At 49.2% G+C, this 22,081-nt stretch overlaps 1 protein-coding gene across 2 annotated transcripts in view; it reads right to left on the reverse strand.

Moving 5' to 3' along the window:
* Window positions 1-22,081, reverse strand: part of LOC112659442 (phosphofurin acidic cluster sorting protein 1) — a 161,451-nt gene that overhangs the window by 12,696 nt on the left and 126,674 nt on the right. The window contains exons 13-24 of one of the 2 annotated variants that reach the window (XM_025446243.3): window positions 21,776-21,911; window positions 20,434-20,538; window positions 19,609-19,715; window positions 18,736-18,890; window positions 18,489-18,599; window positions 17,428-17,530; window positions 16,945-16,987; window positions 14,031-14,073; window positions 13,620-13,755; window positions 10,569-10,795; window positions 9,177-9,296; window positions 7,600-9,054 (exon numbers count right to left, since the gene is read on the reverse strand). In XM_025446243.3, coding sequence (XP_025302028.1) covers window positions 8,939-9,054; window positions 9,177-9,296; window positions 10,569-10,795; window positions 13,620-13,755; window positions 14,031-14,073; window positions 16,945-16,987; window positions 17,428-17,530; window positions 18,489-18,599; window positions 18,736-18,890; window positions 19,609-19,715; window positions 20,434-20,538; window positions 21,776-21,911 — 1,402 coding nt within the window. In that variant the 3' untranslated portion in view covers window positions 7,600-8,938. Of the gene's footprint in view, window positions 1-7,599; window positions 9,055-9,176; window positions 9,297-10,568; window positions 10,796-13,619; window positions 13,756-14,030; window positions 14,074-16,944; window positions 16,988-17,427; window positions 17,531-18,488; window positions 18,600-18,735; window positions 18,891-19,608; window positions 19,716-20,433; window positions 20,539-21,775; window positions 21,912-22,081 lie in introns of those variants that run through there. The other variant, XM_049096879.1, reaches the window with a different exon arrangement.

Genomic DNA, 22,081 nt, shown 5'->3' on the forward strand with positions numbered 1-22,081 from the left:
CTTCCTTTCTGGAGAGGAAATGGAATCCGGAGCTCAGAGCCCCTTTGTCATTCTTATTGAGGCTCTGCTTTAGAATCTCCTGTCAAAGGGACTTCATGAGAAGGCTCTTCTAGAGATTAGGATTCTGTAGTACAATGGTAGGTCCTGGGTATCTCTTATTATTTCAAAACTTCAGTGTTGCCTGTGCTATGCATCCTGGGTTGAAAGCCACTGCTTAAATGTTTTTGTTTTACAAGGAAACTGAAGCCCAGAGAGGGGCTGGCAGCTGCACGTGCAAAGAGAGCCTGCTGTTGGGAGCTCAGGCTACCAGTGACCACCTTGTCCTTCTCTAATCTGCAGTCCAGGCTATTTTGCCTCAGTGTGTAAGGGAGACTGACCACAGAGAGTAGAGGTCAAGAGAACTGAGGTCAGATTGCTTGTTCACACCCACACAGCAGCACACTTGTACACACCCTTCACACAGCCTTGGTCAGGTCCACTCAGAGGCACTGACCAGATAGATGCCTGCCTGCCACACATACACCTCCATGTGCATGTATTTATAGGCCATGTAGGAATACCACACATACCCAAACACAAACACACATCTACAACCCCTGCTTTCTTCCCTTGTACTTTCTCTCCATCTAACAAAGGAGAAAAAAAATAAAAATAAAAAAACAAAGGAGCATATTCTTGTATCTTTTCCAGGTAAATGGCAAGAATATTTTTCAGTCTTCTCATATGACTTCTGCTGGATTCTTGCTCTGGCTTTTCTGCTCTCTGCAGGATTCAGTGGTTTCTTTGTGATTCTTTTTAGGTATCTGATCCTGCTCCTCCCTGTGTGCTGAGTGCAGGGAAGGCAGGGTCTGCGCTACCGCTGCCGGGGTTCACAGGCTCTTATCTTGCTTTCAGTGCTTAATCTTGCATGTGTCCAACCTTTGTGGCCACTGGTTTTTATCTTATCCCTGAGGATTCTACTGTGCATCTCCCAGGGGAAAGGACTGTTACTTCATCCCGCTGTGTTCTGCATTCCCCCTGCAGCTGCTGGTCTCATGCCAGGCTGCTGATGGGTGCTCTGTTAATGGAGAAAAAAGGGAGGAGTCTATGCCCAGTGGTGATTCAGCTCCTTATGCCACTTTCTGCAGAGCTTATCAGCTTGCCCCCGCCTGTCCCATGCCTGGGGAAGTTATTCTTGCTACTTTTAATGTTGTTTTCTCCTGAAAATCACTCCCACTGCTCCCACCCCTTCCCCTTAGGTCCTCAGAAGCACCCATCCCATTGAAGTCTGCTTTCTGAAATTCATCTTTTTTTCCTTTGGCCAGCTTCAATACTTTTCCTTGAAGTGTTTGGGGGGGCACTTTTGCCAAGCATATCATCCTCCTTGAAATGTCGGCAGGTTCACCCTTAAGTGCTCAAGACCGGAGGCTCCTTGAAGATCATGTCTCCTCCACAGGACAAGCAGCTCTCTGCTTCCTGAGGGAACTGTTCCACAGTGAACACACCTGGTTATCAATTCTTTCTGCCACTTAGTCAAGAATCAAGGCTGCTTAGAGATCCCCTGAGAGGCTCCTGCTTCCTATCCTGGTAGCCATTTGGCAAATCTGTATCCTTTCTTCCTTGTGACCTCCCAGCCAGACTAGAAGTGTCCTCACCCTGTTCAGTAAGAGGGTACATGGGCTTTGGGCTCATACTCAGCTAAGTTCAATGCCGTATTTCTCCCAAGTGCCAGCTGTGGGGCTTTAGGCATGCTCTGTAACTTCATCTGTTTTCTCATTTGTAAAATAAAGTTCCTAATACTTACCTCTTTTGGTCCTTGAGAAAATGGAATAAGATGGCAGAGTTAAGATCTTAATATTAGGCTTTGTACATAACAGACTCTGTTACTAGTAGTTATTTAGGATTATTATTACCAGCAACTTACTGTTTGATAGACCCTGTGCTAGTGAATGGAGAGTGGGGAGAAACTATATGAAATACTGGGTAGTCTCTTAAGGTGTTTTTGGAAGGAAAACACATTCAGGATGAAAGTGAGCAATAAGAGGCAGTAAATGGAAAGGCATGTCTGAATACAAGTGCTAAGCTGTTTGGTGTTGGCAATAGGTGCTACATGGTCAGGACAGACAGAGCTCAACCCAGCCACGGGTATTCTCACCTTCTTCCTCCTGTCAGTTCTTCTTCATGTTAAGGAAGCCCCAAATCTCCATCCAACCCAGATCACTTCCCTGAGCTCCATCCAGACCTATTTTTCGACTCCAACTGGACACTAACCTCTAAACAGCACAAACCACTCTAAACCCACCATCTCCTGCTCAAATCTCCTCCAGGGATGTCCCACCATCTGCCTGTTCACCTAGAGCAGATGGCCTGTCCCTATCCTTGGCTCCTTCTCTTTTGACCCTATTTCCTCACCAGTCACCTAAACCTATTGATCTTACCTCTTAAATTGAACCAAAGTTTCCATTTTCCTGCACCTCTCCTCCCTTTACCATTGTCTATGTCTCTGTCACATCTTTTCTAAATTGCTGCCATACCTTTAGAAGCTTTTCTGGTCTTCAGTCTTGTTTCCTCCAATCTGTTGTCACAAGGTAATCTTGCTAAATTTCCTCATCTCCTTTTTCTAAAACCCTTTTCTGGCTCTTCACTGATCTCAGAATAAAGTGCACAGCCCTCGCCCAGGCAGAGTGAGGATTACCACAGCTGTAGGGCCCCTCAGTGCCTTGGCTGCTTCCTTTCTCTTCTGTCCTATCACTCACCATGCCCTTTGCTTTGCAGCCATGCTAAACTATCCAAGGGTCTCGGAACAAGCCAGACTCTCTCATCTCCCATTTTTGCTATTTCCTGTGTTCAGAACATCCATCACATCAGGCATCTTTAAGATGCTGCTCAGGTGTTATCTCCTTTGTGACATCTTGGATACCCCTTCCCCAAGCTGGATTAGATGTCCTTCTGGTGTGCTCCTGTGCAATGTGTCATGCTTTGTGGCAAATGTCTATTTGTCTGTCTCCCCTGCTCGCCTTGGAGTTCCCACATAGGTAAGAACCCAACTCTGTCTTCACCATGTACCATGGTAGGACCTTAATACATGTAGGATGTATGGATGATTGGGAATTTGGGGTCTGAGTGGGGCCTTGAGAGGTGGTCTGGAGTCAGATGACCTGGGTTAGAAATCTGGCTCCTTTTCAGTGGATCTGTGTGCATTGGACATGTGACTTAACCCCTCACTTGTTCTTTTAGTTACCTTTTAGTATTTGCCACTTGCCAGAATGATGGGTGCTGGAGATGTAGCCTGAGTCCCTGCGCACCTGGAGCTCCCATTCTAATGTGGTACAGAGACATTTATTGCAGGTGACATTGAATGCCATGACTGCAGAAAGGGCTCAGGTAGGGGCAAACAACTGGGCTCTGGGGCAGGGTGGTTGGTTGGGAAAGCCTCTCTGAGGAGGTAATGTGTAGGCTGTATCCTAAAGACAAAGAAAGTAGCTCTGTGGGGCAGGGCAGAGCACTTAAGGTTGGAAGAACCACCTGTTTGGGCCTGGTGCAGGGAAGAGGAATGTGATGACTGCAAGATCAGGTGTGGCTCAAGGGTGAAGAGTGTGGGGGAGAAAGCAGCTGGAAGTGATGTTAGGTAGTGGGGCCAGATGTGTTGGCCTCATGGGCCATGGGTTTGGCAGCTGTAGGTAGCTGCTGAAGGGCTCTAGCAAAGGAATGAGGCACTCTGGGTTGTTTGGGAACTGAGAGGCGGCAGAATGGACAGGAATTGCTGTGGTGACAAAGGACAATTCAGTGGTTTCTGGCCTGTAATAGGATGGATGCTGTGCCATTATCAAAACTGGGTCGAGGAGATCAAGAGTTCTGTTTGGGCCATACTAGGTTTGAGATGTCTGTGAGTATTCAAGTCATGTAAATGCTTAGAAATGAGTTTAGATTTGGGATGGGGGTGGGGTTTGGGGTAAGGGGAGCTCTCTGACCTTGGGCTTCCTCCTTGGTAAAAAGGAAATATCAGCAGAATTGATTTCCTGGGGCTGCCTGAAGGAGTCCATGATATAAACCACATGAAGCACTCTGGCAGCGGCTTCGCTAAAAGAAAATGCTTGCAGGTGGTGTTGAGAGGGCCATCCATGCCATCAGTCTCTGGACACAGCAGTGGGTCATGAGGGAAGGAGTTTAAAACATGGATCTTAAATCTACTGTCTAGAAGAATTCTAAATAATGGATATAGAGGAATATCTTTCACTCCATAAGTGTAGGCTGTGCTTAGTGGCTTCCTCCCTAAGAGCACAGTAAGGAAGGAGGTGTGACATTAGTGAATACTACCTTGGCCAGATGATCAAGGTTGACAAATCATGTTGAAGGCAGGAACCTTTGATATGATGTGCTGGCAAATTCTAGCCAAGGGGCATTCTACAAAATACCTGACCAGCACGCCTCAACTGTCAAGGTTATCAAAAATAGGGAAAGTTTGAGAAAGTGTCACAGCCCAAAGGATTAAATGTAGTATGCTATTGTGGATGGGATTCTGGAATGCAGAAAAGACTTTAAGGAAAAACTAAGGAATCTGAGTTAAATATGGACTTTATAATAATGTATCTATGTCGGTCCATTAGTTATATAATAAATGTACCATATTAATGTAACATGTTAACAGTAAGAGAAACTGGGTGTGTTGGGGGGTTGGTATACAGCAATTATTTGCTCTATCTTTGCAACTTTTCTGTAAATCTAAAACTATTCTAAAATACGTGTTTGTCTAAATTTACAATAAAACAGTCTGGAGTTGATATATAACAAGTTTAGATAGAAGCTCTTCCACCTTATGCACCAAAATGCTACTCTTTGCCTTTAGAGAATGTTTCTGGCAGCCCCATGGGCAGTTCTGCTCTGGTCCAGCCTTACCCCTCAGTGACTGGGCAAGCTGTCTCAACATGTAAATCTGAGTTGCCTCGTGTTTGGAATTCTGGAAACCATTCCTACACAACCCTTTTCCTCTTCTTTGGAGTTTATCTTCTTACTCCAGGGCCTAGGAGTAGCCTCCAGTGTCTTTGGGGCTGAGGCATTAAGGTGTCTGAGTAGTGCATTTGGACTGGGGACTCCATTCCAGCAGCACGGGGACTCTTCATTCAGTCAACAGATATTCATTGTGTACCTATGATGAGCCAAAAAGGATCCTGGGGAAGGATAGAGCAGGTTAAAAAAAAAAACAAAAAAAAACATTCTATTTTCTTGGAGCTTACAATTCCAGTGAGGAGAGATAAACAAATGGATAATTAAATCCCAAGGAGAAATGCTAATAAGGAAAACTAAAGAAGGTAGGGAGAAAAGGGAGGTGCTCTTTAAGGCATGTAGAGCAAGGAAGGCTTCTCTGAGGTGACCTTTAAGCCAAGACTTCAATGGAGGAGCAAGTCACATGAACCTAGAGGCAGGGGCAGGATGGGGGCATGGGAATAGCTTGTGTGAAGATCCTGAGGCAGAGTGTGCTTGGTGTGTCTGAGAAATGTAAAGGAGGCTAGTGGGTGATGGGCAGAGTGAGATGAGAGATCAAGCAGCCCACAGGAGGTCAGATCTTAGGCTTTTAGGGTTATGATGAGGGCTTTGGAGTATATTCCTAGTGGGATGGGAAACCACTGGACAGTTTAAATTGGTAATTTAACACAATCTGATTAATATCTTAAAAAGCTCTCTCTGGCTACTGTGTGGAGAACAGACTATAGTAGGTGGAAGCACAGATAATTGAGAGGCTATTAGAACATCCAGACATGAGATAACTACAGTAGTGAAAGGGGTGGGGTGCTGCTGGGTTCTCAACCTGTTTTGGGAGAGCCTATAGGATTTGCCGGCAGACTGGATGTTGGCTATGAGAGGCAAAGGAGTCAGTCGTGGTTCCAAAGGTTTTGGCCTCAGCACCTGAAGAAAGGAGAGAGAAGACTGTGCACAGTGGAGCATTTCATACTACTGGGCTGAGTATCGGGAGACAGAAGGCCAGAGGCTGGAGCCCTGTGTTCTCCAGTGTTCCAAGGCTGAGAAACTGAAGAGGATACAGTAAGGGAGGCCAAGAAAGGGTAGTCAGAGAATGGAAGGAGATCAGAGTGCTGTCCACAGGTCAAGCAGACAATGCCATTCTAACAGGGAGTGATGAGTATGTATAGGACAGGTGAAGCAAGAAAACTGGTCTTTGGATGTGGCAATTCAGGTCACTGGTGCCCTTGGTAAGGGAACTTCTGATGGGGGCTGTTGAGGAAAAAAGCCTGTAGGAATGGAAGTGGAGGCAGGGAACATGAACATCTCTTGAACAATTTCACTTTCAAGGGAGCAGAGACATGGTGTAGCAGTCAGAGGGAATCTGGAAGCAGGGAAATTGTTTTTGACATGGGAGCTATTACTGTGTGTTGGCATGCAGACATGAAAGATCCAGTCTAGACGATGGCAGGAGAGAGGGGGCAACAGCAAGAGCAAAGTCCTAGAGGTGAGAGGAGGGGATGTCCAGGATGTGGAGTCAGACACAGCAGGCTGGGAGTTTATGCCTCTTCCTCACCCTCATCTTCCCATCACCTGCTCCATCTTCTCAGTTCTGAGCTGGACCTGAGTCTACTTGTCCCACATCCCTCCAGCCTGGGATATTCACTGCTTCCAGGTCCCCACAGCCCCTGCATTGCCTGAGCCCTCTCCCACTGCTTCCCACCCGCAGACCTCTTGTGGAGCTTCCACTCTGCCCCAAGGCAACACCCACGTCCGCTCTAGCACATTTTGACTTCTGGCATTTCCTCTCACCAACCAGATTGTGCACCTTGTTCAGTAACTAATGTGTAGATTACATTTCTGGGACACTTTCACAGACCTCAGTGGACTTTTCCCCTTGGGAGGCAGGCATTATTTCCATGTTCCAGGCTCAGAGAGTTAGGTGCAGGGCCACACTGCTGGGTCTCAGAGCCTCCCGCCTTTAGGTCATTGGCCCACAGGGCTTAGGGAGCCAGTGATAGCCTACCCTACTTGGTCATCCACTCCTCTGTGGCTGTGTCCTGTAGGGTAAGGATGCCAAGCCCCTCTGTCCCCTCCCCCATGCAACCCCAAACTCCAGGCACTTCTTCACCAGAGGAAGGCTGGTGTGCAAGCCTCTATCCTGGAAGTGTGTGAAGAACCAGGCATCCAGAGACCAGGGGGCTATGACTGTTTTTCATCTCTAAGTTAAGGGCAGGCAGGAAAGCCAACTCAATGATGGACCCTGGCTCCACCCCTTCCACCTGGGCCTCAGACCACCAGCTTCTAGAAACTAAGGCAGGACATCAGCCTTGTAGAGGGAAAGAAGCCAAGTTCTAATCCTTAATCAGTAGAAACTGCCCTCAACATTGTCACCATCTTGGGAGGTGGGATTTGGGGACGGTGAGTACTAGAGAAAAAGGAAATTTTGGTGTGAGAAGAGTGTTACTTCTGTTTCTGACCTCTGCTTGCCTCATACTGGGAAAGATAACTTCATGCCTATTTTTCCAATTAAGGAAATGAGAATATGCTTCTTTCTAGCCATTTGAGAGGAGTTGATCTTGAGAGAAGTCGGCTGTGTTGTGGAGGGGAGAGGGTTGTACAGATCCTGTGTCACAGTGAGAGGCATAGAAGCCCAAGCCTTGCTAGTTGGTAAGAAATCACCAGTTTATTGAATGAAAAACCCAACATCCATTCAGTCCCTCAAGCCCCACCCTTCTCCGGCCCCAAGAGAGCAGCTCAGCCCAGGAGATGCTCTGGATGATAGGGCTGAACAGGGGATAAGGGCTGGAGGAGTTTGGGGAGGTATGGAGAATGAGAAAAACACTTTTCAAAATGAAGTTCTGTGCAAAAACTTCGAGAAGGGATGAGAGGGCAACAGTAAAGCTCTGAGGGTGCTGGAGGAGATAGAGGGCTGCAGCTGGGATGGCGGCCCTGCGTGCTCAGCTTCTCCTGAGAAGGCTGATGGTCGAGGCTGAGGAGTTGGCTCAGAACCCCATGGCGAGAGGGAGGGATTGGAGCCTGCTGGAGAGACACCTGGCTGGGAAGGTGGGCTCTCTGACCAGGTGTGAGGGGGGGAAGAACACACTAGGGAATGGGACACAAATGGACATGGTTGGCACAGGGTGATGTAGGGACACAGACAATATGCCGGTGGGGGTCTGCCTCCCATCTGTCCCAGTTTGGAGTTCAGGAAGAGGCATCGTTGTGCTGGGGTAAAAGGGGTGGGAGGCAGAGGGAGGAGAGTTATCAACAAAGGGGAAGCCACAAGGACAGGGGCTGGTGCCCAAGCAAGTTACATGGAACCACCAAGAGACTGGCTGTGCAGATAACCAAAGAAACACTCAAGGGTGCTTGTGACATCTAGGGGGAACCTGGGGGTAAGTGAGGAAGTCGTGCATAGGGGAGACCAGGAAGGCCCCCTCCACCCTAGAAAGACATGGCATCACCATAGAATGCTGTCCTGGGGGTGAGGGAGGGGTGGGGCTGCCCCTGTGACTGTGGAGGGGAAGGGGGCCCGTGGGCTCACACTGCCCCTTCTACCCCCCACTGGGAGAACCCATGGCAGTGAGAAGTGGCCCTGGGCCTCACTTGGGGGGAGCAGGTTGGGCAGCTGGTAGAGATAGGGAGGGCTGAACTCCCTGCTATGTGCCAGGATTCCAGGTTTCCTATTTCCAGGAAGGAACTGGTGCCATGTGGGGAGAGTGGAAGTCAGTGAAGGAAGGCCCAGAGGACTCAATTCTACAGATGGGTGCCAGAAGGCAAAATCGACATGCCTTGGGCCTGGAGCAGGAGGGAGGGGGCTGAGCAGGAGGGAGGGGAGCAGTGTCCCCACTGGCAGTGTCCTTCAGGACTGGGCAAGAGAGATGCAGGCTCCTGGGCCAGGAAAGGGGATGCTGGGCCCGGGCCTGCTGGCCTCCCCCTGCCCGCAGGCGGTGAGGCTGGTGGCAGTGCCAGGAGGGAGAGTGGCCAGGAGATAGTGCCCTCAGGTGGCCTTGCTGCCACTGAATAGTCCCACTGGAAAGTGCTTGACATGGGTGGGCCACTGGGCCGCCAGCTGGAAGAACTTGATGTCACTCCACTCGACTCCGTCGATGGACACTGGGGTAACAGGGGAAGGAGGGGTTGACCAGGGCTGCTAAGGCCACCTCCCCCACCAAGTCCCCTGCCCCTCTTCTTCCCGCCCTGCCAAGCACCCTTCTCCCTCCCCAGTCTCCCCGTACCTCTCAGCATGGTCTGCTGCTGCTTGGCTGAGCAGATGAGGCGGCTGATGCCCTCGATGACCTGGCTCTTGGAATCTACCTCCTTCTCTCGAGGTTTCTTGCTCAGGAAGATAGTGGGAACTGGAAAACAAGCAGAACCACCTCCGTCATAGCCCTTGGAAAAGCAGCTACCTCTCCTTCCTCTCTCTCATCCCCTGGCACCCTCTTCCTGGGGGAAGGGGAGGTGATATTCAGACAGCCATCCTTCCTCCCTTGCTCCCTAGCTCTGGGTAGGTGGGAAGCAAATACCAAGATCTTTGAGTCCTGCCCCCTCTCAGCAGAGGCCTCTCCCTGAGCCTGGGTATCTTTGACTGTGTAACAAGGACCTGGGGCCAGTTAGTCTCTGAGGCCATTTCCAGCTTGAATGTTCTAGGTAGCCTGTGGGGCAAGGTGCCTGTGCCTTTGGGCTCTTCTTCCTACACACTTGCGCCCTCATAGGGTCAAATCTGCTGTGGCTACGAGGCCTCACAGGAGTGTTTGCAACATTTCTGTCCCAGGGATGTTGGGGCAACAAGGAGGACACTGCAGAGCTGGCCAATCTGCCAGCTCTGGGCAAATATCAGGGCTACACTTGTTTGGCTTTAGGCTTGGCACAGCCCTCTGCTTGCCCCCAAGAGGAACTCTATTAAGCAGAGGCATGAAGAGAAAGAGGCCCAGCTGCTTTGGGTCCAACAGGTAGAGAAAGCTCCTACCTGACAGCTGGTTGATGGGTGAGGTTGTGAGGGCCCTTGAGTCACCTGGCAGGCTTGCCTGGTATGGGAGGCTCACAGCCAGATCGGTGGAACAGACAGTAGCAAGCTCTGCCCTAGGGCTGGCCTGGTTGTGGGGATTCTTGCCTTACTCTCTGAGAGCACAGGACCGCTCCCAACTCCACCTCTAGTGCCTGAAGCCACCCCTATTATCCAAAATGGGCTGTACTCTTCTTAATTCTTACACAACAATGCCCTTTTGTTCATAAGGGCTTCAGTGACCCCCAGGGTTGGGTGCAAATGCCCTGCTTCATGGGGACACAGTGACATCTTCCTCTGTCACACAGTCCATCCCTAAGGGCAGTGGCTGGTAAGGCTCCCTTCATTATGGCAGCACTAACTGCCCTGGCCCCTAAGGCACTGATGTTCAGCAGGCAGGGACCACTCACCCACTGGGGACATCCATTTTTCTTCGTTATAGAAGGAATGGCCTTGTCTCACAAGGTGAGCTAAGACCCTTACAGAAAAACCCAGGCTGGACATGATCTATGGACGGCTTCGCCCACGTCCAAAGGTCTCCCAGAAGCAGACCCTGTCCCAGACCCTGAGAGGAGATAGTGAACGCTAGTGGTCCTGATTGTCCCTGGCCTCAGATGTCACCTACCTTTCTTGTTCTTCTCTTTGGTGACCACAGTCATTGCCATGGTGCCGGAAAGCTGGGCCTCCCCACCATGGGGTAGGCGGGAAACCTGCACTGAGCGGAAGACGCTCTTGAGGGTGTTCTTGGAGCTGGCATCCCTCTTGTCACCTTCCCTCCTCCGCTCACCAGGGTGGCCCAGCCAGTAGTCCACCTGGAGGCCAATCACATCCCCATATGGGCTGTTGGGGCTCCTGAGGAAGAGGAACAGTAATGGAGAGTAGTCTCTGCCCTTAGCTCCCAACTACATGGCCAGACTGGAGGACCTAGAGGGGACCGCCAGGCTCTGGGAGGGGTGAGAGGAGGTGGCAGGCTAAGTGGTTCTGGGTCCCCTCCAGTTTCATAGAATTGGTTTGTGTGGGTAGGAGAGGCTGACGGAAGGGAAGACAAAGCCAGGAAAGGGTAAAGCCCTGGGGCACTGTGAGGGAGCCAAATACAAAGTCACAGGGGGATGAGGGAGGCAGAGAGGAAGGGAGCTTTATGGAGAAAGTGTGCATGCGTACACATACACACTCACATGCACACACATGTGCACACCCAGTAAGCAGAGCACAGACAGAACCTAGACAAGTGCTGGAGAGATTAAGTGGGGCAGAGGCGCAAGCACCTTGGCTGGCTCCACAGCAGACCCGGGAGGGAGCGCTGATGGATGCTGACCTGCGGCTTTCTCTTATTTATGGCACTTCTAGCTCAGGGATAATTTTAGCTCCAAGGGGGAAAAGGGCTGATGTTTTCTTGAAAGGAGGCGTCAGACACAATAGATACACAGGCTACAAAGTCCTCTGACATTTCTCTCTCTGCCTGATTCCAGTGGTTCCATTAAAAATCAGCTTAAATGGGATGGGAAAGGAGGTCATGGTAAGGGCTGGCCCCCAGGCCTCCTGGGAAGGCTGGAACCATAAAGGAGTACCAGCCATGAGGCATTTCCTCCTTTCCTGAACTGTCCCTTCTGTAAATCAGTAGAGGCCATGAAGCGAAGTGGATAGAAGAAAGGGAGAGGGAGAGTAAGGGTCTGGATCCGAAGTGCAATGTAGGCTTCTTACCATCTAAGAACATTCATGTTCTTTAGGGACCATGACCCTGTCATTGGTGTTTCTAGAAAAACCACTGGCCAGTGTCTACCCTTTCTGCTGCTGAGGATCTTCTCCAGAAGAAACAGAGACAAGACAGACAAAATGGAAATAAGGAGGAGGAAGGTGCAGGGGCCCATTTGTGTTCCCTTTCCTTTTTTTTTTAATTTTTAAGATTTTATTTATTTATTCATAGAGACAGAGAGAGAGGCAGAGACACAGGCAGAGGGAGAAGCAGGCATCATACAGAGAGCCTGACGTGGGACTCGATCCAGGGTCTCCAGGATCACGCCCTGGGCTGCAGGCGGCGCCAAACCGCTGCGCCACTGGGGCTACCCATGTGTTCCCTTTCCTCACCTCATGACCTGCTCCCTTGGGGCCCCTATGGGAGCGCTCTGCTCCACCCTCCTTGTCAGCTCCTCTTGTTCAGGCAGGCATGAGAGCTGCCTCCTGAGAGGCTGCCCTGACCACCTGATCTACACTCTGGATACTTGAGACCCTAAAGAAATTATTTCCCCTTTCAGAACGATCCCCCTACTAATTTTTCATAGTGCTTACTGCAAACCTACACAGTTTGAGTTTTTTGCTGCCCTGGCACTGCCAGAGCCCAGGAGTCTGAGTGCCAGGACTAGGACCAGCCTTTCTTATTTGCTGCTACAGCTCCAGTGGCTCAAATGGCCACTATGCTGACAGACAGACTGCATGCATGAAAGAAGGCAACTCCCATGTGCCAGGCACCAACAACACACGCTCTTATCGAAGCCTCACAAAACTGTTGACACCTCTATTTCACTCTATTTCCAGAGTCGAAAATGAACCTTGTACAAGTGACAAAGGTTCTTTGCTTGACTAAACTTCAGAAACTTTAATCTGGCTCCTAAACCTTTTCCTAGGCCCATTTGCATACTTCCTTGTAAAATCTAGTTTTAGCAAGAACCTGCTAAGACAGTTAGCAAGAACCCCCACCCTCCCTATCTGATTATCTGGGTCACCTGGCCAGGCTCCTCATCACCCCCCCACCACCACCTCCAGAGATGTCTGATACCCTGACTTGTCTCAGTTAAGAATCTTGTTGGGTCTGTTTAGAACCCCTCTTACCCCTGATGTTTCTTCTTAGTAATTTTCCATCCATACCCACTCCCAGGGTAGAAATTCCCACTTATTCAGGCTGTATTTGGAGTTGAGCTACCCACCCTGCAAAATCCACAGTAGTGCTCCCTACACCTATTTCAATGGTTATGCCTTGATGTGGTCTCCTTCACTGTGCTTTATTTTATTTTTTAGATTTTATTTATTTACTTGAGAGAGAGAGAGAGAGAGAGAAACAGGGAGCGTGCAAATGTGGGGAAAGAGCGGAAGGAGAGGAAGAGAGAATCCCAAGCAGCCTCATGATTTGGGCTAAGCATGGAGCCCAACATGGGGCTCAATCCCACAACCCTGAAATCATAACCTGAGCTGAAATCAAGCGACAGATGCTTAACCGAGTCAGCCAGGTGCCCCTCCCTCACTGTGCTTTAACAAGTATCACTGAGTAATACAAGCTTATATAGTAGACCTAGCACAGAACCACGACTCAAACCCAGGTGTGCAGGACTCCCATGGCTACACTCTTTCCAGCACGTTGGGCAGTCCCCTAGCAAGACTCCTGCACAGCACTTTACAGGCTGCAAAGGGCCTCTCTGCTGTTTGTCTTATTCAGCTTTTTTACCCCAGAAGACATATGGGGAAGAAAGTATCCTGCATTGTACAGAGTGGTTCTACTTGCCCGGCTAGTGACCTAAGTCTCTGAATTTGAACTCCAAAGTTCTTGCCACTATCCTGCTTTCTACATGCAGTATGCCATCATTGTTGTACAATGCTGCAGGCAGGCAGTGGGGAGTCAGTCAGGTTCCTGGGCCCTGATGGAGGGGTTTGGCAGGAAGGAGAGGTATAGGTAAGAGCCCCTTACCCCACAACGGCGAGGGCACTGCTCATGGATGGGGACGAAGGTGGGGTGGCTGTGGTATCTCGGCTCAGGCCTGAGCTGGAAGGCGGTGATGTGGAGGGCACAGTAAGGCTGACCACAGGTGAATCATCTCCATCACCTGTCACGGGGACAAACACAGTTGGCCACAGGAAGCCACCCCTGACCAGTAGGTGACAAGGTGTGAGGACCCCTCTGTCTCAGCTACACCTGAGCCTTAGACACCTCCCCACTCTACCCTGCCATCACTTCACCTGGGCAGTGAGGATGCCCATAAGTCTTCCTGCTCAAACTCTGACTTAACCTTAGGACACCCAAAGTCTTCACTGTCTGGCCTGCTGGACTAGAGACAGGGCATTACCCCACCTCACAGGAGCAGAAGGGCCCCAGGCTCACCTGCAGTGGAAGGAGAGTCTTCAACCAGACCCACTTTTACCACCTGGGAGAAAGAAGAGACACTGTGTTAGATCCTCTCACTAAAGCTGGACACATTTTGATCCGTTTGGAAGCAGGTGATTAGACACAATAGCCATTGCTATATATTATTATTATTTGATTGTAGGCTTTAAAAATCTTTTGCAAATCCAGAGTAACCCAGATCTGATCTTTAAGATATGTAAAAAAAATTTTTTTAAAAATATTTTATTTATTTATTCATGAGGGACACAGAGAAAGAGAGAGGCAGAGACACAGGCAGAGGGAGAAGCAGGTTCCATGCAGTGAGCCTGTTGTGGGACTTGATCCTGAGACTCCAGGATCATGCCCTGAGCTGAAGGCAGAAGCTCAACTGTTGAGCCAACCCAGGCATCCCAAGATATGTAAAAAAAAAAACAAAAAGTTTAAAGATTTTATTCATTTATTCATGACAGACACAGAGAGAGAGAGAGACAGAGAGAGAGAGAGAGAGGCAGAGACACAGGTAGAGGAAGAAGCAGACTCCATGCAGGAGCCCGAGGTGGGACTCGATCCCAGATCTCCAGGATCACACCCCAGGCTGAAGGCAGGGCTGAAGGCAGCGCTAAACTGCTGGGCCACAGGGGCTGCCCCAAGATATGTAAAAATTAAGCCCAGTTCTAAACAATGAGGTTTGGGCACATGAGACCTCATGGTTCACCTCTGGGAAGGGCAAAGCCACCCTGAAGGCAGGAACCATTTCAGTGTTCTGATCATGTTTCTTCTAAGACCACATGGGTAGGAGGCCATCTTCCCATGTCAGAGAAGTGAAGAGCCACTGTGAGAAAGCTTGGTAAGGCAGCATGTTGCGGGGGAGGTGCTCTCTGAATGCCTGTGACACCAAGCAAGGGAGCGTGCTGAAGTGCTGATACCAGGTTCCTCCTTTCTAGACTTGCTGGAATCTGGGAGAATATGGATAAGAAGGTGATCGCAGGCACCCCTGCCCCTTCCCTACCTCAAGGAAGTTATACTGATTAAAATTCCCAAAGAATTTTAAATTTCTCATGGAGAATTCGGGGAAGGATAGAGGGGGCCCTCCAGCGGCCAGCAACATGCACAGCTAGATAGAGACTGAATGTCACAGCTTTGGTTTGAGACGACAGGTGAATTCTGGGGAAGTAGCAGGCCCAGGGCCTATTACCTGGCAGAGGGGCTAGGAAGTGCTGAGAGGTCATGGAAGCTGGGCCCCGGGGACTGGTGGGGAGTGGAGATCACATGCAGACGGTCCCCTCAAGGTTGCTCAGAATACAGTGCTGCTATTCACTGAAGTCTGTCCCAAATTCTCTATGCATCCTTATTTTAGTTCCCAGAAAATAACACAACAATACTCTCAACTTCCTGGATATAATTCTCCTTGTTCCCCTGGCATTATTATGAGGCTGTCAATTCCTTTGTTTCAATTAAAAAATTTTTTTATATTTCTCTCTTTTCTGTGAGGTCAGAGTGGGCAGCAACCCACAGCCCCATGAAGATGGAAATCAAATCATCAGCCTAGGCTACAGGCCATAGTTTATAGCCTTCATTCAACATGGCTATGGGAGTAGCCCCAGTAGCTAACAGGGACTGAGTGGACCATTCAGACAGGAAGCTTTAGCAAGGCACAAGAAGGGGTAACTGAAATTCTCCACGCTCAGGGATCTCTTACGATCACTCAAGACATACAGAACCTGGGCTGAGCACAGAATAGGCTCTCTGTCTGCATATGCCGCCCTGACCAAAGCTAGGAGATCACAGGAAAAGATACAAGCTGATTTGGAAGGGAAATTCAACTGTCTCGTACATGGAAATCTGAATTTTCAGTCATGCTTTTGTGGTGTGCTTTGGCCCCATAGGGTGTCAGCATTGTCATCTCTGGGGTCCCTCTCTTGATTGGTCTCTGCCCAGCTACTGCCAAATGAAAGGCTACTACCATCGGACATCAGAGATATCCAAAAGGTTTCCATTTTGTTTTCAAAACTAACTCATCTAGAGATTCTCCTTTGATTAAATAAGAGGGGAAAGAAGGGACCTTCTTTTCAGTGGTACATCTGACCCCAAAGACAGAAATAACTACTTCTTGGACTTCTCTTCAGAATATCATCTGAAGAGATGATTATTATTTCATTTCCTTTTTTAAAAGATTTTATTTATTTATTCACGAGAGACAGCTATATCTATATATCTATATCTATATATATCTATATCTATCTATCTATCTATCTATCTAGAGAGAGAGAGAGAGAGAGAGAGGCAGAAGCACAGGCAGAGGGATCCATGCAGGGAGCTCAATGTGGGACTTGATCCTGGGTCTCCAGGACCACACCCTGGGCTGAAGGTGGCGCTAAACCGCTGAGCCACCCGGGCTGCCCCATATTCTTTCATTTCTGAGGCAGCTTTCTTTTTCCTAGAGCCTGTAGAAGCTGTGCTCTGGACATCACTCCCTAGGCCGAGGCAGTGGTTCAGGGCTTGGTGTAAAAGATACAAGATACCAGTGATGATCTGAGGATAGTCCATGATTCAGGAAAGGAGGACACTAAAAGGAACAGCTCAGTGCATATCCCAGCCCAGGGTTTCTTGACCTGGGCACAACTGACATTAGGGCCAGATCAATCTGTTGTAGGTGCAGTCCTGTGCACTGCAGGAAGTTTAGCAGCATCCCTGGTCTTTAACCACTAGATGCCAGTAGAACCCCAACTTCCAGCTGTGACAACCAAAAATGTCTACAGACATTGCCAGATGTCCCCTGGGGGCAAAAATCACTTCTGGATGAGAACCACTGTCTAGATGAATCTTGTGTGTGTGTGTGTGTGCATGTGGGGAGGGACAGCAAGGCCAGGAGAATGGGTGGGGTACAAAGGAATGAGGAGACAGAACTTACACCAATGAAGGGGATAAACTTCTGATAGGAGTCTTCATCAGGGCTGTTGGGAGAGAAAGGAAAGCCTTACAGTTAGTGGGTAATACTGCATGGAGAGCTGGGGATACAAGCTTTTCATATTTTATTGTGGCTTCAAGAGAGTCCAGACACCACACTTTCCATCATGTCTCAGAATGCCATGAAGCCATGAAGCCATGAAGAGCCACAGATGGAAGCAAAAGACACCATTCTGCATACTACATCAACGTGAATTTCAGTCTCTAGGATGGACTTCTTATATACTAAGGGCATATCAATTTGGGTGGGGAGGTCTAGGACAAGGAGGGGAGGCAGTAAAAATTCTGTCTCTGTCCTTCATTTTCTCTTGGGTGCCTATGAAGGGAAATGGGTGGGGGGAAGGAAAATAGGGAAGAGCAAAGAAAACTCAAGATTTATCTAGCCCACTCACCCTATTTTCAAGAAATCCCCTGAAGTTAAACTTACAACTTATGTCTGCAGGTCAGCATGGCTTCAGCCACAGGTAGCTGGTGTGTCACACCTGCGCCATTGACATACTGCATGACTCGCCCTACCACGTCCAGTTGCTCTGCAGAAAAGACAAGAGATAACTACCAATTTACTTCAGCAGGCAAACCCGAAAACCCTCTTAAAGAGACCCCTTTTGTTGAGACCCATCAGAAGACCCTGGGAGTTGTGGCAGAGAAAGGGTTCTAAAGATCCTCTGGTTTCCAATCTCTGCAGTTCCTCAAAGTTCAGCTCTTTTCTGGGCTAATCATACTCCTGCATCTATTTTGCTCAAACCAATCTCATAACCTAGAGGAAGCCCTCCATTCCACCAATCTCTGCCCATTACTTCCTTCAAGGTCTAGTGATGCATTTACTACTCCTCAGCCTTGTAGAGCTCAAGCTCACTCTAAGCCCTGCCACTTTTACTCTGTATTTCAGAGCAAAGATATGGTCTGCACAGTGTTATCTGCTTATCAACAGATTGCTTAGTAACTATTCTCTGCTTCTTTTATTTATTTATTTATTTTTTAAATTTTTATTTATTTATGATAGTCACAGAGAGAGAGAGAGAGAGGCAGAGACACAGGCAGAGGGAGAAGCAGGCTCCATGCACCGGGAGCCTGATGTGGGATTCGATCCCGGGTCTCCAGGATCGCGCCCTGGGCCAAAGGCAGGCGCCAAACCGCTGCGCCACCCAGGGATCCCTATTCTCTGCTTCTTATATTTGATTTCTACACCTAGAAATGTTTTCTTCACCACCTCCTCAAGCCCTTCCTCATTCCTAGATGTTTAGGAGCAGAGCAAACAGCAGAGACTAAAAACAGCCAGAGTGAGGAAGGGCTACATATAGTGGGCTTCCTCCTAATAAATACTTACCAAAAATAAATAAATAAAAAAATAAACATGCAAAGGGATTGGGAGTGGTAGAACCATAGGGAGGAAAAGAAGTATGCTCTTCTGGCCTTCTCCTCTGGCCAAGACTGGCTCTCCATGCACCAGGCAGCATCTTGCCTCAATTCCTTGCACAGGGCTATTACCTGACACTGGGGGCTCCGAGCGACTGAAGAGATCTCTCCAGCCAGAATCCAGGAAGGTACTGCCATATCTACTGTCGACTGAGCCCAAGTATTTGGCCACAGGGTGAGAACCTGAGGGATGGAAACCAGAGATGGTGAACTAGTTAAGGGGCAGAATAACGGCCTGGGCTTTGATCTCCCTAACTGTCCCTTTCTAGGGTCCAGCCCCAACATGCTGCTTCAGGAATGAAAACTGCCCCATCTTTACCGAGGGGAATGATGAGAAAGCGCATGTAGCCAAGCCAGTCAGAGGTCTTGCTTGCCAACGACTTGACAAAGAACCGAAGGATGGAGCTCAGGTAACTCTGGCCTCCCACTGCTGCCACCTTCACCGGCCTTGGCATGGAGGAGTTGCAGTTGCAGCTGGGAAGCAAGGGAAGAGTCGTAACTACATCCAGGAGGTTCACCAGTGTCCTTGCTCAGAGAAGGCCCCAAGCTCTGACTTTATTTGCTCTCAACAACCCACAGGGAAAAAAATAAGCCAATAAACAAAATAATACACAGAGAGGCAACAAACTATGGTGCTTTTGCAATTAGGAGAGAAATCCAGAATCAAATAAGGCATGTAATTATCTACAAGGAAGAATTAGCTTAGGCTAAGGGGAGACAATTTGGCAGTGCTGCCAGGGCCCAGCAGTGAGCATGAGCCCAGATGCCTGGAAGGCCCAAAGTTCTCATTCCCATTGGCAGGGCCTCCCAGTCCATCTGGGGGAGGTTCTGGGGAGAGAAAGATCTACTCTGGATGCCAAGCAGCATGGCACAGATAGAAGGGTGAGAATAAAATGTAAAACCCTGGTTCTCTCTCCTTGATCTTCTTCATCCTGGGTTTAAGAAGAAGATGCAGCAGGTTAAGGAGTCCAGGTAGGGAGGCAGGGAGAGCAGGAAAATGACATTTTCACACCCTGACCTCTAGGGGCCAGCAGGGACATCAGAACATCATGGCCTGCTGCTGCCCAACCACACAGTGACTGAGGATTTTTGGTCTGATGAGGCCAGGCAGTCCTGTCATTGCTTAGAAGTCAGGGCAGGAGAATGAGGTCAGAGGGAATCCCAAAGGGCAGGAGATAAGTAGAGCCCTTACTAGCGCTGGATACGGGTGAGTAGGGCAGACAGCACGGCCTGGACCTCTACGGTGGAGCAGGTACACACAACAGGCTTCCGTTGGTCCTGGAGCAGCTCTGCCACGTACTGGGGGGCAGGGAAGGAAAGGGCAAGGACACAGGTGAGGCCACGCAGCAGGGACGCAGCTCCTCCACAGGCATCAGGAGAGTAAGGCCCGGCTAGAGTTGCAAGGCCCTGTCCTCTGTCTTCCAGACCAAAGCTGGGCAAAGGAGGTCAGGTTTCTGGCTGCCAGCGAGGAGAAGGTGGGGCTAGCCCCCTGCAGATATACTAACCAGGAAATGTGGGAAGGCTAAGGAATCTTTAGATTCTAATGCTGTCTCTGCAGCATGTGTTCCAGATGGCAGGGCTGCTAGGAAAGAGGGATTCTAGCACCAGGATCTAACTGGATGGACAGCGGTCACTAGGAGCCAGAGGGGACTGGCTCTGCCTCTTCTGAATTGCCTTCATGGCAACTAGGGGTGGCCACCTCTGGCATTTTATAGCACTCCGTACCTCTTAAGATACCTTTATTCTGTTATGCTGACAGGAAAACCACACATAATCACCCTGGAAGGAAGGTAGGATCAGTTGCTTTTCCACAGATGAGGAAACTGAGGTACAGAAAGTTAGTGACATGAGGTCCCACAGGCTAGAGAGTGACAGAAGTGGGACAGGAGCCCAGAGTTATGGGCTGAGTTCAGGGAAGAGGGGCTGAGACATGGGGATCATTTTCCTATTTCTCCATGTCCTGCCTCTTGCTCCCCAGAACCTCTTCTCCCCAGCCCTGCCATCTTTAATGCTTTACCTGGCCCTGCCAGTCAGCAGTGTTGACAAGGATGACATTTTCTGGGAGGGCTGCATCTGATACAAGGATCTGATTCAGTTGGTCATATACCACCTTTCTTGGAATCTGCAAGGACAGAAGTGCCTGTCAGACAGCCCCCAGGGAGCTTGAGGGTAGGTTAGAGAATCTCTGGAGCAGGGGTATTCAGAGAAAACAAATACTAGGAATTTCTGGAGGAGATCCAGTATCCCACTGGCCAGAGCAAAATGGAAAGGAGGATAAAGAGTAAGCAGAGAGTCCTTAGAGAACACACGCAGACACCAGGAACAAAGGCACAGCAGTTGTCCTGACAAAGGGAGGGGAGATGAAACTAGAAAGGTAGTCAGTATCCTTGAAGGGTAGTGAGACAGCATGAAGAACCAGGAGAGGAGGGGGGAGGTAGCAGTTAGCAGGTGCTCACAGAAATGAAAATGAGGGCAGTGGGGAGAGAACCAAGGAGTACAGCAGTGAGTGCTGTGTGGGGAGCCCCACTGTCGCACGGAACAAAAGGTGCTTTAGGAACAGTGATTAGCAAGAAGGACGACACCTCGCCCCAGGCACAGGCTATTCTGGTCTCCAGTTCATTTTCAGCTATGTAAGAGCGTCAAACTCAGGAAGCTACGCTGACACAAACTTTCTTCTTGATGGTATTATTTATCAGGTAAATGAACAGGCTTCCTCTTAATTCTAGAGGAAGAGTAGTTGTGTGAGGTATGTCAGTTTAGAAAGGTTCCTTCTCCAAGCCCCCAGTACATTCACTGGCCTCCAGAAAAACATAATTCCTGAGGTCCGGTTTCATCTGCTTCTCCAGCCTACTCTTAGGTCTTTCTTTCTTTTTCTTTTCTTTTTTTTTTCTATTAGGTCTTTCAATCAAAATATTTTAATAGTATTGATTTCCCAGCTTGAAATCACAATCACTGGCCCACAGTAGAGCTTAAGGTATCTGAGCCCAGGTGAATGATGTTCAATGAGATGTTGATGGTTGCTGTCCTCTAGAACAACTGATTCACCGCACAATCTCCAGACTGATGTCTGATGGAGGCAGAACAAACAAGGTGTGGAAATGCCACTTGGGGCTGATGGCAGGCTGTAACAATGCTGCTGTTTCTCACTCCCTCCTCTGCTCCCTAAAGATCAGCACCAAAGCGAATTCCACGCTAGTAGTAATAACACGTTAGACTTCTCTGATTTAGATCTGTCTTCAAGACACACTTCAAACCATTCCTCCTTTCCTCTCTGCCTAACTGCCCAAGGAAGATGACCAAACAGAAGTCAAGGTCTAGGGATGTTCAGAGGGTCCCTACCTTGAGGGGCAATGGGGTACCTGTGTGCTGTGGCCCAAGTCGGGGGACCGCTCACTGTCAGAGCTGTTGGTTCTCTCACTCAGGGGCTTGGAGAGCTGCCGCTCCTTCAGGGGCGTGCTCCTCTTCTGTCGGGGTGTGTGCACCCCATCCATTTTGCTGCCAGAGATGTGGAAAGGAGGTAGTTAAGTAGCCCCTGTGACCCCAAGGCCATTGCTAGTCTCACTCTTTCATAGGCCACAAGCCTCTGCTAAATATGGTCACAGCCTCACACTATCTGCTTGGGTTCTTTAATTCTACCCCATGTTTTAGAATTTTCTTCCAATCTT

The sequence above is a fragment of the Canis lupus genome, chromosome 18 (assembly GCF_003254725.2).
Source record: "Canis lupus dingo isolate Sandy chromosome 18, ASM325472v2, whole genome shotgun sequence".
Classification (NCBI taxonomy): Eukaryota; Metazoa; Chordata; class Mammalia; order Carnivora; family Canidae; genus Canis; species Canis lupus.